The 19534-nt window shown below is 47.7% G+C and overlaps 1 protein-coding gene across 5 annotated transcripts in view; it reads right to left on the reverse strand.

Moving 5' to 3' along the window:
- Positions 1 to 19534, reverse strand: part of SEPTIN6 (septin 6) — a 78003-nt gene that overhangs the window by 7975 nt on the left and 50494 nt on the right. For 4 of the 5 annotated variants that reach the window (XM_008965068.5, XM_034950563.3, XM_008965067.7 and 1 more), the window contains exons 6-9: positions 17031 to 17127; positions 13320 to 13488; positions 9651 to 9783; positions 5617 to 5807 (exon numbers count right to left, since the gene is read on the reverse strand). In XM_008965068.5, coding sequence (XP_008963316.2) covers positions 5617 to 5807; positions 9651 to 9783; positions 13320 to 13488; positions 17031 to 17127 — 590 coding nt within the window. Of the gene's footprint in view, positions 1 to 1637; positions 1683 to 5616; positions 5808 to 9650; positions 9784 to 13319; positions 13489 to 17030; positions 17128 to 19534 lie in introns of all 5 variants that reach the window. The other variant, XM_008965069.5, reaches the window with a different exon arrangement.

Raw genomic sequence — 19534 nt, forward strand, 5'->3', positions numbered from 1 at the left:
AATTAGCCAGGAATGGTGGCACATGCCTATAATCCCAGCTACTTGGGAGGCTGAGGCATGAGAATTGCTTGAACCCAGGAGGCGGAGGTTGCAGGGAGCTGAGGTTGTGCCACTGCACTCCAGCCTCGGTGACAGAGTGAGACTCCGTCTCAAAAAAAGAAACAAACAAAAAAAACCCTAATTATGTTAAATTAAAAATGTTTGTATTTCCTTTCCATCCACTACCTGAGTCTAGTAGAGGAGATAGAAGGTCCTTAATCCCTGCTTTCAGTCTCCCTATAAACTATGTGAAACTTTATAAACTTCTATTAACACAACATCTAGCACTCAGGAATCCTTACCTGCTGATCTCCTTATAAGAGGTTTTCATGAAGCCAGTACTTGTAGGATTAAATGTAAGGAATTCTCTATAATTTCTAAGATCTCTTCATTTTCCTCCGCTTTTATTATGGGTTTTTTTTTTGTTTTTTTTTTTGTTTGTTTGTTTTTTTGAGACGGAGTTTCGCTCTTATTGCCCAGGCTGGAGTGCAAAGGTGCGATCTCGGCTCACTGCAACCTCCGCCTCCCAGGTTCAAGCAATTCTCCTGCCTCAGCCTCCCGAGTAGCTGGGATTACAGGCATGCACCACCACGCCCAGCTAATTTTGTCTTTTTAGTAGAGACAGGATTTCTCCATGTTGGTCAGGCTGGTCTCGAACTCCCGACCTCAGGTGATCCGCCCGCCTCGGCCTTCCAAAGTGCTAAGATTACAGGCGTGAGCCACTGCTCTCAGCCTTATTATGGTTTTGAGGGGTACAGTCAAAGGAAATTTGAGAACTTGAACCCCTCAGATATGAAACTGCCACCAGCGGGAAACAGAGAAGTGAGTTTCCATTGACTCTGGACATTCTCAAACCTGATGGAGGGGGATGGGAGAGGGTTGATGCTGACTGTGACATTGCAGGACGGAGCTTGTGAAACCCAGTTTCTCTCATCACCACGGTTTCATTAGTTTTGAAAATAATGGTTATAGCTCCTTTTGTTTTTGAGATGGAGCTTCGCTCTTGTTGCCCAGGCTAGAGTACAATGGCGCAATCTCGGCTCACTGCAACCTCCGCCTCCCAGGTTCAAGCGATTCTCCTGTGTCAGCCTCCAGAGTAGCTGGGATTACAGGCCTGTGCCACCATGTCCGGCTAATTTTTTGTATTTTTAGTAGAGATGGAGCTTCACCGTGTTAGCCAGGATGGTCTCAATCTTCTGACCTCAGGTGATCTGCCCTCCTCGGCCTACCAAAGTGCTGGGATTACAGGTCTGTGAGCCACTGCGTCCGGCCCGATTATGGCTCTTTAAGAAAAAAACTTCCCACACTGAAACCTCAAATACTGATCACAGGATCCACCTGTGTTACCCAGCTGTTCTAGCAGCAAAAGTCTGAAAACGACCCCTCACTTTAATCAGGCAGGCAGGCAGGCAGGCATTCCACATGTACACTTGAAACCACACCAGACTATTTCTGCATATTATAAGTCACGAGAGAAAACCAGCTAGACCAATGAAGCAGCTTCTTCTACGATTAGATGCTTGTGTTGGGGGTGCGGGATTGGGGGAGATATGTTCTAGAAGCCACTGCCAGTTCTATTTAGAGTTAATCAAGCTTACCAGGACCCTGGGTCTCATGCAGCATGCAGCAAACAGCAGAGTTAACTGTAAAACAGTAAGAGCTGATGAAGATGGAGTGAGCATGAGGGGAAATCAAATATTATGACTTGACACAAACAATGAAGGGTTAGAGGTCAAAGGTGATTAGGAGTAGCAGGAAGGGGAAGTGGGAAGGGTGGACTGGTAGGAACCCCTGAAACACTGATACTCCTTTTTTTTTTTTTTTTTTTGAGTCAGGGTCTCTCTCTGTTGCCCAGACTGGAGTGCAGTGGCGCAATCATGGCTCACTGCAGCCTCAACCTCCCGGGTTCAAGCAGTTCTCCCACCTCAGTCTCCTGAGTAGCTGGGATTATAGGCAAGTGCCACCAGGCCCAGCTAATGTTTATTTATTTATTTTTTTTGTAGAGACAAAGGTCTCACTATGTTGCCCAGGCTGATCTCAAACTCCTGGACTCAAGCAATCCTTCGCCTTGGCCTCCCAAAGTATTGGGATTACAAGCATGAGCCACCACGGCTGGCCAGTACTTTCTTAATCTCTTTAGGGGCAGCTAAAGGAAATTCTGAATATGTGACTCTTAGATCCAACCACCATCTCTCAAGAAGAAATACTACTACCACCATTTCTGCCCTCAAAACTCACTACCGTGACTATGGGAGGAGGGTAGCACAGGTCTAACGGTGGCTCTTCCAGAAGTTAACAAATTGCTCATGAAATTACATAAGAAGCCAAGACTCAGGGCCACTTCTGCATCTGGAAGTACAGAAGAAGACAGGTCATTCTGTTAGGCCCTTATTGCTAATATAAGGTGCCACATGCCAGCAGGGTTTTCACCCATTTCAGAATTGGAAAGGGGCACTGTCACCAACCCCAAATATTCCTGGAGAGTAGAGAGGGGTATCTCCCTGTTGGGGTCTCCTGCCTGGGGTGGGAGAAGTCAGTCAGTATGAGGCAACAAGGGGAAAGCTTGATGTAAGAAGAACTTTTACTGAACATCTGAATAGGGAATATTTATAGTTTCATTGTAGCCTGAACAAACCAATTCCTAACTCCCACAAGCAGGCTATGAAACTGCCCCAGGTACTGAGTTAACAAATACCACAGGACTATGAAGGCAGCAGGTTACAGCTGGATGACAAATTTAGATTTTTCTGATCTTAAAAATAGGAATTCATTCCTGCTGGTGCAACTAATACACCATGACAGATAAGTTAATACAGTACAGGGTGTGTCCAAAGAGACTTTTTTCTGGCTAGTTGAACTTTATCCATCAGGTAATACCAAAAAATTTCATTCATCAGTGAATTTGACATATAGTATTAAGATTCAGTAAGAAAAATTTCTGGACTAATTGGTGAAGATGTTCTTTTTTTTTTTTTAGACAAAGTCTCACTCTGTCACCCAGGCTGAAGTGCAGTGGCATGATCTTGGCTCTGCAACCTCCACCTCCCAGGCTCAAGTGATTCTCCTGCCTTAGCCTCCTGAGTAGCTGGGACTACAGGTGTGGGCCACCATGCCCAGCTAATTTTTGTATTTTTAGTAGAGACGGGGTTTCGCCATGTTGCCCAGGCTGGTCTCAAACTCCTGACCTCAGGTGATCTGCCTGCGTCAGTTTCCCAAAGTGCTGGGATTACAGGCGTGAGCCACCGTACCCGGCCAAGATGTTTAAATTACACATTTGCATAAAGAGTAATTGGATTGCAAAGCTGAATGCCTTCAAATATAACATATTTTACTGTTATGCAAAAGTTACCATGTTATTCCTAAGTGATAAGCCAGAGGAAAGGAAGGTGTTTCTTCCTTCTGGCAAAAATATCCCATAGTTAAGTCCAGGAACAAATGGCTGAAAACAGAAGGCAATGACCATGGACACCTTTTGGATCCTCAGTACCCTTCAGTAAAGACACAGCTAAACAGTCCACCTGGGAACTCCTCAAGCCACACTGCACAAACAACTGCAGGGCACAAGGGCACCACAGGAGTTTTTCTAGATCCCGTTGAAATATTTTTCTCCGGTTCTGGGATGAGGAATGGGTAACTTCAGCAAGCAGAGACTGGGGTTGGGTGAGGATTATTGACCCACATGGTATCCAGGAGCCACTGTTCTAATACCAGGGGAGATCAGAAGGTCTTACAGTCATTCCACAGATTGAGGATGGGGCACATGCAGCATACACTGGCATCTGAGGGCTCCCCCATAAGTTCTCAGCACCCCAGGCTAGGCAGAACTAAGCCAGCAGGGAGGGATCACAAAGGGGTGGGAAATCAGGGCTGAGCTGCAGCCTTCACTGGCAGCAGTTAAATTCTGTTGGCTGCAGAGAGTAATAACTGAGGCAGGGTGAGGGTGGGACTACGGCCATGGAGAGGTGAGCAACCTCAGATATAGGGCAAGGGTGGGGAGAGGGTGCACCAAGTTTCTGCTAAAGGCTCTCTCTTTCTTCCACTACCCTGTATCTGCACTTCTTTTTTTTTTTTTTTTTTTTTTTGAGACAGAGTCTCAATCTGTCGCCCAGGCTGGAGTGCAATGGTGCTATCTTAGCTCACTGCAACCTCTGCCTCCTCAGTTCAGGCAATTCTCCTGCTCAGCCTCCCAAGTAGCTGGGATTACAGGCGCATGCCACCACGCCTGGCTAATTTTTTGTATTGTTAGTGGAGACAAGGTTTCATCATGTAGGCCAGGCTGGTCTCGAACTCCTGAACTCAAGTGATCCACCCGCCTTGGCCTCCCAAAGTGCTGGGATTACACCACGCCCGGCCCGTAGCTGCAGTTCTTTTTGTTCCTCTCTTTCTTTTCTATTTTTTTTTTTCAGATGGAGTCTCACTCCGTTGCCCAGGCTGGAGTGCAGTGGTGTGATCTCAGCTTACTGTAACCTACACCTCCCGGGTTCAAGTGATTCTCCTGCCTCAGCCTCCTGAGTAGTTGGGACTACAGGCAGCTAATTTCTGTATTTTTTTTTTTTTTAGATGGAGTCTCGCTCTGTCGCCCAAGCTGGAGGGCAGTGTTGCGATCTCAACTCACTGCAACCTCTGCCTCCCGGGTTCAAGCAATTCTCCTGCCTCAGCCTCCTGAGTAGCTGGGATTATAAGCGCGCGCCACCGCGCCTGGCTAATTTTTGTATTTTTAGTAGAGACAGGGTTTCACCATGTTGTTCAGGCTGGTCTTGAACTCTTTTTTTTTTTTTTTTTTGAGACGGAGTCTCGCTCTGTGGCCCAGGCTGGAGTGCAGTGGCACGATCTCTGCTCACTGCAAGCTCCGCCTCCCAGGTTCACGCCATTCTCCTGCCTCAGCCTCCCGAGTAGCTGGGACTACAGGCACCCACCACCACACCCAGCTAATTTTTTTGTATTTTTAGTAGAGATGGGGTTTCACTGTGTTAACCAGGATGGTCTCGATTTCCTGACCTTGTGATCTGCCTGCCTTGGCCTCCCAAAGTGCTGGGATTACAGGTGTGAGCCACCGCGCCCGGCCTATTTTTTTTTTCTTTTTTTTTAAAGTAGAGACGGGGTTTCGCCATATAGGCCAGGCTGGTCTTGGACTCCTGACCTCAAGTGTTCCTCCTGCCTTGGCTTCCCAAAGTGCTGGGATTATAGGTGTGAGCCACCGTGCCCGGCCTTGTTCCTCTCTTATATTGCTGCACCTCTAATTTTTTTCTTCCCTTCTGCTCTCTCACTCTCCTTTGCTTTTCCTCTTTTCCCTTCCTTTCCTATGGACCTTGAGTTTGCAGGGCATTCCTGAGCAAGCTGGACAGATGGGCTGGGCCTCTGGGACCACACCCCTCTGCTACTCTCAACTCCCCAAGCTCAGGGAATCCAAAGGTGCCACAGGGATGCTGGGACCAGTTATAGGTACCTCAACCAGTCTGACAGCCCACAGCTCACCTCTGGTCACCAGTCCTCAGCCCCTTCAGGTGCCACGTCCTGCCCTGGGAGGATGAGCAGGAGGAAAGAGAAGGCACCACCCCAGAGCAGCCTGCTACTTACTTTTTCTTCTCTTTGTCTCTCTTCAGAGTCTGTGAGCCTCCAGCCTGGGAGCCCTGGGACTGGAGCAGCTCAGCCGCCGTCTTTCTTTGCTTGAAAGCATTCACTTCATCATCCAGGGATTTCTTCTTATCCTCCAGTTTCTTCTTCTCGTCCTGGTGCAGTTTCTTCAGACGGTCAAACTTCTCGTGCAGCTGGCAGGGAAGCACAGGGAGATTGGAGAGAATCCCCTGTGAGCAGTCCCCAGCCTGGCCAAGCCCAGGTGGGTGGGGACCAGTAGGGCTGTGACCCTGCAGGACCCTGGAACCTCAGGGGGCATTTCTGTCAGGGATTGCTATGATGGCACCAAAGGCACCATGCTCTGGATCGTTCTCTCTTCCTGCCATTTTATCTCCAAGTCTCTGCTCCTGAATATGGTAAAGGAACACTGCATTGTGTTTAGTCAGACATTTTGTTAAAAAGAGTCCCCATAGTTACCACACATGGTCAATAATAACATCAATTATAATAATGTAACATTTACTGAGTGCTGGCCGGGCTCAGGCCTGTAATCCTAGCACTCTGGGAGGCCGAGGTGGGCAGATTACTTGAGGTCAGGTGTTCGACACCAGCCTGGCCAACATGGTGAAACCCCGTCTCTACTAAAAATACAAAAATTAGCCAGGCATTGTGGCATGTGCCTGTAGTCCCAGCTACTCAGCAGGCTGAGGCAGAAGAATCACCTGAACCCAGGAGGCGGAGGTTGCAGTGAGCCAAGATTGTGCCACTGGACTCCAGCCTGGGCAACAGAGGAAGACTCCGTCTCAAAAAATAAAAAAAAAAAATTACCGAGTAATTACAGGCTAAGCACTGACTTTTATAAGTCCTTTATGTATATTAATTTATTTAATTGTTACCACATTCCTATGAGGTAGGTTCCGTTATTATCTCCATTTTATGAGGAAACAGAAGGTCTGAGAAGTAAGGAATTTGACTATGGTCAACCCAGTATTTAGAACATTATATAATGGAACCTCTTATGTGTAAGGAACCCCTGTCTTTTCTTAACCCCTGCAATCAGGAAGGATCACCATGGATCTCAGAGAAAACTTCAGTATGGGAAAGCCAGTCAATGGAAATACTTGGCTTTGGACATGGAAGGAAATAAAAAGGATTTTATGACATGGAATGAGTACAGACACCTCAGCCTTAACTAAAGGTAGGCTTAATTAGTCCTGAATAGAACCAGAAACCCAAAGAAGAACAAGAAGAATATTCTGGGCCAGGCACAGTGGCTCACGCCTGTAATACCAGCACTTTGGGAGTGCTGTAATCCCAGTAGTCGGCTCAATCCCAGCACTTTGGGAGGCCAAGGTGGGTGGCATAAGGTCAGGAGTTCTAGACCAGCATGGCCAACATGGTGAAACCTCGTCTCTACTAAAAATACAAAAATCAGCTGGGCGTGGTGACGCTTGCCTATAATCCCAGCTACTTGGGAGGCTGAGACAGGAGAATCACTTGAACCCGGGAGGCGGAGCTTTCAGTGAGCCGAGATCGCACCACTGCACTCCAGCCTGGGCAAGAGTGAGACTCTGTCTCGGGAAAAAAAAAAAAGAATATTCTGGCATGCCATTGTGGTAAGTGGATCAGAGAACAAGAGGCACAGACAGTCACAAACTAGAATGCAATAAACTACCCTGAATAGTAAGAGCAGAGCAAGCCGAATTTCACTTTCTTTCATGGATTCAGGAGAGAGTTTAGGATTCTGTAGCACTTGCAGCATACGATGAAGAAGGTTAGTTCTCCGGGTCCTGGGGGTATTTGGCACTGTCACTTAGGTGGGTGAGTGACAGACTTGCTGTATAAACCAGATCTTTTCTTTTTTCTTTTTTCTTTTTTTTTTTTTGAGACAGAGTCTCGCTCTGTCGCCCAAGCTGGAGTGCAGTGGCACAATCTCGGCTCACTGCAACCTCCGCCTCCCAGGTTCAAGTGATTCTCCTGCCTCAGCCTCCCAAGTAGCTGGGACTACAGGCACGTGCTACCACTCCTGGCTAATTTTTTGTATTTTTAGTAGAGACGGGGTTTCACTGAGTTAGCCAGGATGGTCTCGATCTCCTGACCTTGTCATCCGCCCACCTTGGCCTCCCAAAGTGTTGGGATTACAGGCATGAGCCACCACGCCTGGCCTAAAGCAGCTCTTACTAGTCACTAGGGCTGCCTATCAATTGCCTTAACCTGGTTTTTGTTTGTTGCACTTTTATTCATTTGTCTTTGAGATCCCCTCACTTCTCCTCCTAAAAGTGCTGGGTGACGTTTTTGTTTTTTTTATTGAGACAGAGTCTCACTCTGTCACGCAGGCTGGAATGCAGTGGCCTCGATCTCTCGGCTCAAGCATTCCTCCCACCTCAGCCTCCTGGGTAGCTGGGACTACAGGCACGTGCAACCATGCCTGGCTAATTTTTTGTATTTGTAATTTTTTTTTTTTTTTTTGAGATGGAGTCTCGCTCTGTTGCCCAGGCTGGAGTCCAGTGGGACAATCTCGGCTCACTGCAACCTCCGCCTCCTGGGTTCAAGCAATTCTTCTGCCTCAGTCTCCCAAGTAGCTGGGACTACAGGTGCGTACCACCACACCTGGCTAATTTTTGTATTTTTAGCAGAGACAGGGTTTCACCATATTAGCCAGGCTGGCCTCAAACTCCTGAACTCGTGATCCACCCACCTCGACCTCCCAAAGTGCTGGGATTACAGGTGTGAGCAACTGCGCCCAGCCAATTTTTTGTATTTTTAATAGAAACGGGGTCTCAGTATGTTGCCCAGGCTGGTCTTAAACTCCTGGGCTCAAGCAATCCCCTCGCTTTAAGCCTCCCGAAGTGCTGGGATTACAGACCTGAGCCAAGGCACCTGTCTGACATTTTTCTTTTTGAGGCAGAGTCTCGCTCTGTCGCCCAGGCTGGAGTACAGTGGCACGATCTCGGCTCACTGCAAGCTCCGCCTCCCGGGTTCACGCCATTCTCCTGCCTCAGCCTCCCGAGTAGCTGGGACTACAGGCGCCCGCCACCACGCCCGGCTAATTTTTTTGTATTTTTAGTAGAGACAGGGTTTCACCGTGTTAGGCAGGATGGTCTCGAACTCTTGACCTTGTGATCCGCCCGCCTCGGCCTCTCAAAGTGCTGGGATTACAGGCGTGAGCCACCGCGCCCAGCCGACATTTTTTTTTTTCAGTGAAACTGAAAAAAAAAATCAATACCCTTGTCATGGGCTTTGGTGAGAACCCTTGAGAGTGCGACAGGTTAAATGTGGAAGAGAATCGTGAAGTAATTGTTTCCTTTCTTTTTTTTCTTTTTGAGATGGAGTCTTGCTCTGTCACCCAGGCTGGAGTGCAGTGGCATGATCTCAGCTCACTGTAACCTCCACTTCCCAGATTCAAGCGATTCTCCTGCCTCAGCCTCCCAAGTAGCTGGGACTATAGGCATGTGCCACCACACTCCACTAATTGTTGTATTTTTAGTAGAGACAGGGTTTCACCATGTTGGCCAGGCTGGTCTCGAACTCCTGACTTCAGGTGATCCAACTACCTCGGCCTCCCAAAGTGTTGGGATTACAGGCGTGAGCCACAGTGTCCGGCCCAATGTTTGGATTTCTGTTCCTGTGTTAGTTTGCTGAAGATAATGGCTCCCAGCTCCACTCATGTCCTTCTAAAGAACATCCTCTGATTCCTTTTTATGGCTGCATGGTATTCCACGGTGTATATGTACCACATTTTCTTTATCCAATCTATCATTGATGGGCATTTGGGTTGATTCTATGTCTTTCCTATTGTGAATAGTGTTGCAGTGAACATATGTGTGTGTGTATCTTTATAATAAAATGATCTATAGGATTGCTGGGTCGAATGGCATTTCTGATTCTAGGTCTTTGAGGAATCACCACACTGTCTTCCACAGTGGTTGAAGTAATTTACATTCACACCAACAGTGTAAAAGCGTTCCTATTTTTCCACAGTCTCACCAGCAGCTGTTGTTTCTTGACATTTTAATAATCACCAGGCTCACATTTACCTCTTTCTCTGCCTCTTTGAGCTCCGCTTCTTTCTCTTTGACTCGCTGGACGAACATCTGTCTCATCTCCTCTTCTTTTTTCTGGAGTTCCCCTAGGAACTCGTTCCTTTTGGCCTCATATGTCTCCTGTAAACTGCGAACATGGTCAGGTTAATTCTTCTTCCTTTGGAATGACTCCTATTTGATAAAACTGGCCCCAAAGATCCTCACTGGGTTCCTCTGTCCTCCCTTCCCCAGTTGTGAGCCAGGTACAAAAATAGAACCACAAAGCTGTGGGCACCTGGCTTGGCCCATGACAGCATGCCCACAGGGATTCTGGAGGGGGATGGGGCAACCCTAGTGAACTGGAGAGACTTAGAATATCTGGTTCTATACTCTTGTTCTACGGATGAGAAAACTGAGGCCCAGAGAGGTGAGGTGTCTTACTCAAGGCCCCACGGCTAGTTAGAGGGAGAACTTTGACCAGAAGCTGAGTCTCCTGTCTCTTCATCTGGGTTTTCCCACTGCACAATGCTGCCAGGCCCTGGCTCTGAAACTGACCACATTAATGAACTATTTCAACAAATGCTTGAGGAGACTCCATATGTGCTAGACTCAGTACTAATTGACATGATGCTAGTCACTCAGCCTCTAGAGCCAACAGCCATCATACCTGCCATCAAGGAACTCATGGTCTAGTGGGAGATGCCCCTGGCCTAAGCTTATTTTTAAAGAAATAGGAGATAGGCTGGGTGCGGTGGCTCACGCCTGTAATTCCAGCACTCTGGGAGGCCAAGACGGGTGGATCACCTGAGGTCAGGAGTTCGAGACCAGCCTGGCCAACATGGTGAAACCCCATCTCTACTAAAAAATACAAAAAATTAGCCAGGCGTCGTAGTGGGCGCCAGTAATCCCAGCTACTCAGGAGGCTGAGGCAGGAGAATCACTTGAACCTGCTAGGCGAAGGTTGAAGTGAGCCGAGATCGCGCCACTGCACTCCAGCCTGTGTGACAGAGTGAGACTCCATCTCAAAAAAAAAAAAAAAAAAAAAAAAAAGCAATAGCCTGGTGAAGAAGAGGTGGAACTGTGATCCAAAGAGGGCAGCATGTAAGAAAGCAGGTGTGAAGAGAGAATGACATTCTTGGGGAGCCAGGTATGGTTCAACATGGCCAGAGAGCACCATGGCAGTGGTGGAGTAGAGGCAGACGAAGTTCCTGAGCCTGGAGGAAGAGAACAGGCTTTGAATGCCATATTTAAAAATTGGATATGTACACACTGCATGGTTTTAAAGCAGGAAGTAGTACTAGATCCAATTTGAAAATGAGAAGGACCATCCCGGCTGTGCTGTGGGAAGGATAGACTGTCCATCAATCCAAGTAAGAAGTGACAGGATCTTGGCCAGGTGTGGTGGCTCATGCCTGTAATCTCAGCACTTTGGGAGGCCAAGGTGGGTAGATCACTTGAGGTCAGGAGTTCAAGACCAGCCTGGCCAATATGGTGAAACCCCATCTCTAATAAAAATACAAAAATTAGCTGGGTGAGGTGGTGGGCGCCTGTAATCCCAGCTACTGGGGAGGCTGAGGCAGGAGAATCGCTTGAACCCGGGAAGCCAAGATTGCAGTGAGCCGAGATTGTGCCATTGTACTCCAGCCTGGGCGATAGAGCAAGACTCTGTCTCAAAAAAAAAAAAGAAAAGAAAAGAAAAGAAGAAGTGATAGGATCTTAATGTTAAGGGCTGGGAGGGAATGGAGGGAGCAGTAAGGGAAGCAGAACTCCCAGGATTTGGGAGGAGCCAAAGGTAATTCTGATTATCCTTGGGCAACCAGGCGGATGGTGGTATCATGAATGGCAACAGGGAATGTTGGAGACACATGCTTAAGAGGGCAGAAGATGAATTTGTACAGAGCTTGATTTTCGGGGAGGTCCTCTATGGGATGTCTGAGTGGACATCCAGTATGCAGTTGGATTAATGGGTTTAGACCTCAGAAGTAAGACTAGCTTGGGAACCATCTACTTCTAGGTGGTAATTAGGGCTGTGAGAGTAGAAAGAACCAGCTGCAAAGAGAACAGAAAGTGAAAGGAGCAGAGGCTCTAGGAAAGAATCCCGGGGGGTATATCAACATTTAAAGGAGTAAGGTGAAGAAAACGAGCCTGCAAAGGAGGCTGAGAAGAAATAGTAGGAGAGATAGGAATAGAATCAGCCAGGCCAGTGCTAGAAAAGCCAAAGGCAGAGAGCATTTCAAGGAGGCAGTGGGGAATGGCATAAAGTGCTGCGTTGATATCAAATAAGATGGAAACCAAAGGCCACATTGAACTTGGCCACAAGTCTGCGATTCCTGGCCTTGGAGAGAGGCATTTGAGTGGTTATGCTGGGGACAGAAGCCAGACTGCAGTGGATTGAGGAATGAATGAGAGATGGGGAAGAGGAACCAGTAAACATAGAACAACTCTTTCTCCTCATCCTGTCAAGGACTTCTTGACAGGGCAGAGGCTGGTAAGAAAGAGCAGGGTTAAGGGAGAGTTTCTTCAGCACAAGAATGCTTACATGCAGCATGGGAAGGAGCTGGCAGAGAAGGAGTGAAGAAGGCGAAGACACAGGAAACAGAGGTATTCAGGATGGAGTGAAGGAGGAGGGAAGGAGACAAAATGACCAGGTGGAGGCACACCTACTCCTCTACAAATGCAGATGAAAGCTGCAGGTGGGGAAGACAGCCAGGGAGCTCCCACCAGAAAAAGACAAGCATGGCTTCCCCCAGCCCCACCTGTCAGTATATAGGGCATGAGCCTGTCCCTCCTGAAGCAAATATCCCCAAGGGACTGGTTAGGCTCTGACTCCAGGCCAGCTTTAGGCTGTGCACAGGTAGAGTAAGATCTCAGAGGCTCTTTGAAAGCCTTTATAACTGGTAGACATCTCCCTCACTTGCTTATTAATGCCTGACCACCATAAAGGGCACCACGTGGTAATTTCAACTGTGGGGCTTATTTCACACATCACGCATATAGATCAGACACTTCTACTTGGCACATCACTCCTCTCTGCATAATAACCTGCTTTCAAAAACATTCCCCTTCTCTAAAAGCATTCTGATTTAAGAAATATGGCAGTGATGATCAACATCCTGCGGTCAAAACAGAACTTGCACTTGAATGCAGACACTAAGGACAGCAATTGAAGAGCCTGCAGTTCATCGATGCATGGTAAGGGCATGCTACCTGGTCCTATCTGGGTTTGAGAATGGGGAAATGGGTAAAGAACAGACTAGAAACCTGTCTGAGCACCAGGAGCCTGATGAAGAAAGAGGGGCAGAGGACAGTTACCAACTGCCACCTCGTGGAACAGGGCCCCAGCTTGGGGATCCCCCCCAGCGCAGCTGCTTGGAGCTGTCATGGATGCGTGCATGTGTGTGTGGTGATCAGCCTTGCTGGTCCTCTGGGCATCCTCCCTTCCCTTGCCCTTAAAAGCAAGGTGGCGGTACTTCCCAAGCCTGCTCCCCACAGCTCTCCTGGCAGGTGTGCAGAGGCAAAGGGTGAACAGGCAAGCAGAACTGGCAAGTGAGTCGCCCCTGCTCCTTGAGGTCTTAGCACCCGTGTCTCGCCTCCCCTGTGAATTCTCCAGGGGAAGGCTTCCACACCACCTGAGTGGGCTGAGCTGAGCTGGGCTGGGCTGGGCTGGGCTGGCAGGAGCGGTACCTGAAGGGTTTGCTGTCAGGGTCGGTGTCCTTGAAGCCCATCTCCTCCAGCTTACAGCGGCGATACAGCTCATAGTGCCGGGTGTGGGTCTGCTCCCGCAGATCCTCCATGTTGACCCGAATCAGCATCTCCCGCAGCTTCACAAAGTCGCAGTGGGCCTCGTTTTCAACTGCATAGCAGGGTTTGGGGTATTGAAAGTATGTTGAAAGGAAGGCCAGCAGAAGCAGAAATGGATGAAACGAGAGGCAAAATGTCTAACAGTGACGTTGCCTTGCAATCTGTGTATTTAGATCCTGCAAATTTACCTCCTCTCTTTTCTACTGAAAATGTAAATGAAAGGTTACAAAAATGCCAGTAACGAAAAACTGTGATATCATAAAAATACTTATTAAGACAGTCAGTAGCACCACAATCTAAATTCAGCAGTCAGAACCCTCAAAAGAATGTTTGGTCTGCACCACTTGTAGGACAACAGCATATATGCATCTGTCCATCCATCCATCCATCCATCCATCCACTCATCCATCCATCCATCTATCCATCCATCCATCCATCCATCCATCCATCCATCCATCCATCTATCCATCCATCCATCCACTCATCCATCCATCCATCCATCCATCCATCTATCCATCCATCCATCCATCCATCCACTCATCCATCCATCTATCCATCCATCCATCCATCCATCCATCCATCCATCCATCCAATCAATATTTGTGGAATCTCTGTTCCCAGTATTGTGTGAGGCACTGGGAATTCAGAAACGAAGTGATGGAATCTTGCTCTCAGGAGCTTATAGTTTAGAGGAAGAATAGATACAAATAGACAAATACAATTCAGTGCAAAACTACAAAAATAGAGGGATAGCCAAGTTGCAATAAAGCTCAGAAGAGGGGAACCTAAGAACTCCTGGGAAAGTGAAGACTTCACCGAAGAGAAAATCTCTAAGATGACTCTGGAAGGAAGAATAGCAATTTATCAGCCAGAGAAGGGAATGGTGTTTGCAAAGTGTCAATGAGGCTAGGCAAGGTTATGTAGCTAGTAAGTTGCAGAGTTAGGGTTCAAACCCAGACAATGTAGGGGAGGTGACAAAGTCTCCAAAGAATAAGGGGAAAGAACTAGGATATTGATAGATGACAGTGACAAGGAGGGGTGTGGACCGCAGGCATGGCCCACCTGGATGGTAGAAGCTTCCAAGGAGGTGGTTTCTTTAGAAGGTAGATAATGGCCTGACAGTAGCAGTGGTGACTAGGAGCAAGGGGACCCCACTTTCTGGCCTGTGTGAACAAGTCCCCTCCTCAAAAGAGTGCAAGCAAAGGTCTGCAATTTGGGGCAGTGGTCAAGAATGACAGATGTGGACCAAGTCATAGCAAAATCGATTTCTGGCTGGACCAGGTCACGAGGAGCACTTTGTCAAGGTGGCTACAGGTATGGCTTCACTGTGTCGGATGGTGGTATTTGCCCTGAACAAGTAGGAAAAATGGTGTCTGAAGTGAACAGGCAATCACCCCAGATTCTGTCTTGCAGGGTCTGGAAGAGGGTAGTGAGGGCAGAGAAGGGTCTGGGATAAGTGGGTCAGCCATAGTTGAAGCAGACTACCTTGTGGTCATTAATCTTTCCAAAGCCCAAATCAGCTCACATAATCCCTCTGCTTAAGACCCACTGAATTAGGAATAAAGCCCCCTGCTGTCATAGAACACAGGCTAATATTAAAGATGACATCAGTAAGACAACTTCTCAGGACTATGCTATATGCCATCTCCTCCTCCATCTCTGGACAGTGATCTCTAATGGTGAGTCAGAAGGAGTGCCTCCGAGGGCCCTGCAGGCTGCCTGAGCAATATACAACTTCTTCCTCATTCAAGCGGAACAGTCAACTTAGACTTACAAGAAAAACTTTCAAAACCCCCTTTTTTGTTTAGGTTCAGAGTAGTCCACATCAGATGAAATAAGTCATTGGAACCATGTCTACTGGCTTCTCCTCGTCTCACTTCAGGTTCCTGTTTCTCAGACCACAAGTCCATTCCCAGGGTGGGAATGTGGGTCCAGAAACCATTTGCAAACGTTCCTAGTGGAGCATCCCCAGCTCCGAACAGCAGAGAAGACCAGAACTTAGCACAGCTCTGATAACCAGTCTTGTCCTACCTATGGAAAATCCAGCTATTGCCAGTGGGTGTGTGGGGTGTCCTAAAACATGCCAGCCTTCGTATGTGATGTGGACAACTCGCCACCCACTTTCAGGTGTTTCCCCAGTGGTAGGGATGAGTTTACAGAGAACCAGCCACTCTTTCACACGATGCCCCTATCAGCCACGGCCCAGTTTCTAGCTGTAGACTCTGAGGACCAGAGACTCTTCTACCCACAGCGCCGTCCTTGGCCTTGTCTTGTGCACTGAACTGACTAGCCCTGAGGGTAAGTTAACATATGTCAGGCAGATCACAGAAGGAACTTTCCTGAGTGTAATGCAATATGTCTAATTGCTTTTCAATTGTGAAATAATCATACATACAAAGAGCATGAAATGTGTATGTACAATTTAAAGAATTTTTGAAAAATTAACACCAATGTCTCCACAACTCAGGTTAAACATTACCAGTACCTTGGAAGCCCCTGAGTGCCCTTTCCCAATCTCATCCCTCTCTATCCCCCAACTCCCCTGGCAGAGACTTAATCCTTCTCCTGACTTTGGGGATTATCATTCCTTTGTTTTTCTTTATAGTTTTAACTCTTATGTATGCATTCCTAAGAATATATATCTTGTTTAGTTTTGCCTCCTTTTGGAATTCATACAAAGGGAATCCAATGGTATGTTTCTTTCTTTCTTTTTTTTTTTTTTTGAATCTCACTCTGTCGCCCAGGCTGGAATGCAGTGGCAAAATCTCAGCTCACTGCAATCTCTACCTCCCGGGTTCAAGCGATTCTCCTGCCTCAGCCTCCTGAGTAGCTGGGACTACAGGCACATGCCACCATACCTGACTAATTTTTTTTTTTTTTTTTTTTGTATTTTTAGTAGAAACGGGGTTTCACCATGTTGGCCAGGCTGGTCTCGAACTCCTGACCTCAGGTGATCCGCCTTCTTCGGCCTCCCAGAGTGCTAGAATTACAGGAGTGAGCCACCGCGCCCAGCCCCAACATGTAGTTTTTTTAAATCCCTTATCCCCCTCCCACCCTCCCACTATCCAGTCTTTTTTTTTTTTTTTTTTTTTTTTTGTATTTTTAGTAGAGATGGGGTTTTGCCATGTTGGCCAGGATGGTCTCAATCTCCTGACCTCGTGATCCGCCCGCCTCGGCCTCCCAAAGTGCTGGGATTACAGGCGTGAGCCACTGTGCCCGGCCTATCCAGTCTATTTTAAAGAATATCTGGATTGTTTGTAATTATTTGTCATTACAAACAACACTACTGTGAACATTTTTCAGGTGCACTTGGGCAAGAACACATGCTTTCTCGCACACTCCTTCCTACCTTGCAAGTCCTTGTGTTTTAGGAAAACTTTTCCCATTAGAAACAGAGGGAGCTTGCTCCCATCAGAGCATCCCAGTATGGAGCCAGAGTTAGCTTGCTAGTGACCCCTATGGCTATTTGGGACCCATGCCGAATGAGCAGAGACTTGGGACAATTTAGAAACTTGTCATATAGTGGCTGGGGACAAACAAAGAGACAGACAAAAGGGGCTTCCTGTGTGTAGCCCCTCCCGGAGACTCACTCACCCTGCACAGTGCCCCAAGGATACTGCCGCGCCCTCATCATCTTGTTGCCTATCTTCAGTTCTTCTGTGCTGCCAATGACAGCAAACGGCAGGTGGGCCTGAAACCGAAGGCAAACGAAAGCTGAGAACTGCAGAAGAAAGGCACTGAGTGTTACACAACCCAACTGCTGTTCGTCTCTGGGGCCCCAGGCCCTCACCCTGCAATGTCCCTCACTGTCATCATCACCAACAAGCATTTATTAAGTTCCCAAACCATGTGAGGATAAGAGGCCTAGTCCAAGCCTCTGCTGTTCAGAAATTCACAATAGAGGGTAACAATGACATGGCTGAATGCATAGGGAACAAAGAGAGAAAAGAAGCAGAATAATAAGCAGACACACAGATTACCAAACTATTCGCTATTCATAGTTACTGCTGAGGGGAAGAGCCTTTGGAAGAAGGGGAAGTGGAATGAGGGGGGTTCTGTGTGGATAGAGAGGATAAAGGAGTACCAAAGGGTCTGGGATCACTGGCCCTTCTCCCTCCCTGGCATGCAAGAGCCCCAAGACTAGGTCCATACTGAGACCACACAGCCAACTGAGCTGTACTCTCCTTGTTCTCATCCTTCCCCGGAGAAAGAGCTCACATTGAACTTGTGAGCCTAGAAGGCAAGTCACCAAGGATTTACTCACATGACCATGCTGGGTTCTTCTGTAGGTGCTATAAGGCAGACAGAAGCAGCAGAAGACACGCTCCCTCGCCCTCTAGGAGCTTACAGTCTTGTTGAGGAAGCCCAAATTACATAACTCAAGTCATATAAGATAGTATGTGATCAAGGGCTCAAGTATATGGTCTGGTACCCTGTACATAGTAGGTGCTTAATAAATACTTCCTGAATGGCAGTGGTAGGGCTAGGGAAAGAGGAAAGAAAGGCAAAGGACAAATAGGTTTATGAGCTTGGTGCTCACAGGGAAAATGAGGAGCTTGGCCTGGCTTTATGGATGAGAGAAGAGAGAGCTGCCCCCACTTGGCAGTATGGGGCCTAGGAAATACTCACAGAGCCGTAATCCACAAGGAGCTAGCCAGCTTGTGAGTGCTAAGTCACCACAGCCAAATGGAACCACGGAATCAATGTTTACTGACCAGGTGAGCCCAGGTGGGGCTTTGCCCAAAAGGGCTTTACACCAACAGGTAAAGAGCCTGTGGGGAAAGTTTCTTAGCCTGCCTGCAGAAACAGGCCATGATCTCAGATATTTTGACCCATTTGCCCACTCATCCATTCTACAAATATTTACTGAGCTCCTATGATATATGCTAGGCATTAAGAATGACGTAATAGCAAAAAAGCACAGACCCTGGCCCCAGAGAGTGCACAGTGTGCCAAGGGAGAAAGCCATCTCAACAACGATCATACAGCAAGATCAGGGTTGTACCAGAAGTGGAGGTTGCAGTGAGCCGAGATCGCACCACTGCACCCCAGCCTGGGTGACAGAGCAAGACCCGGTCTCAAAAAAAAAAAAAAAAAGAAAAGAAAAATCAAGGTTGTAAACAGAGGCTAAAGGGCTGGAGTAACACAGAGGAGGGAGCAATTCTTGGGAAGTCAAATAAGTTGTTGCAGAGTAGGTAGTGGCAATCATACTAACAGCATTGGCATTAGCAATAATTTGTTAAGCCCTATGCACTGGGTACCAGCTGCTTTACATGGCATTGTCTCACTGAATCTCTACAACACTATATGGTAAGTTGCCTTATTAGTCTCCTCTTTAGATGGAGAAACTGAGGTCCAGAAGGGCTAAGAGACTTGTCAGCAGGCACACAATAGTAAGGAACAGAATGACTTCAAACCCCACCCCTTGCTGGTCTGCTACCTCCATTTAGGGGGTTCAAGCAGTAGATGAGGTGCGTACTCTAAACCTTGGGGGGAACTAGTTGTGCAAGACCAGATTATCAGAGGCAATTCAATTCAGGGAAACCCACAGCAAATCTGTCGCTTGTTTGTTTAATCCACAGGCTGATCTCACAGCCAATTCTTTTCTCCATTCTCCTCTAGCTCTGGACCCCAAAAATGTCCTTCAGAGCAGAAGAACACAGGATTTCATCAGGAGCTCAGCTCCAGGACCTCCACCAGTCCCTCAAATTGCTTGGCCGCCAGCTGAAGCTGCTCTTCTTTCACCCTCTCCACTCTCAGCTGCTATCAGACGATCGTCTCAGACACCCTCCGACCCCTCCCCACTCCACTGACTGTCCCTTAAATCTGGACATGGGAAAGAGGAGGTTATGGATTATGGAAGGTGGGTGTGGGGTGGAGGTGGGAAATGTTTCATCAGTCCTGGGAGGGGAATGACCAAAAGAGTAACTGGGCAAGTGACACACAGGGCATTTGGGAAGCACTGAATTCCTGAAAATGCTGCCCAAGGGCCTAAGCATGTCCAATCTTTGCCAGGAGGGTTGATCTGCGCACAATTCATCCCTACTCAGGGACCTAAGACATATCGGGAGCCTCGAATCCACCCCTAAACACTTTCT

Source organism: Pan paniscus, chromosome X, assembly GCF_029289425.2.
Source record: "Pan paniscus chromosome X, NHGRI_mPanPan1-v2.0_pri, whole genome shotgun sequence".
In the NCBI taxonomy this organism is placed as follows: Eukaryota; Metazoa; Chordata; class Mammalia; order Primates; family Hominidae; genus Pan; species Pan paniscus.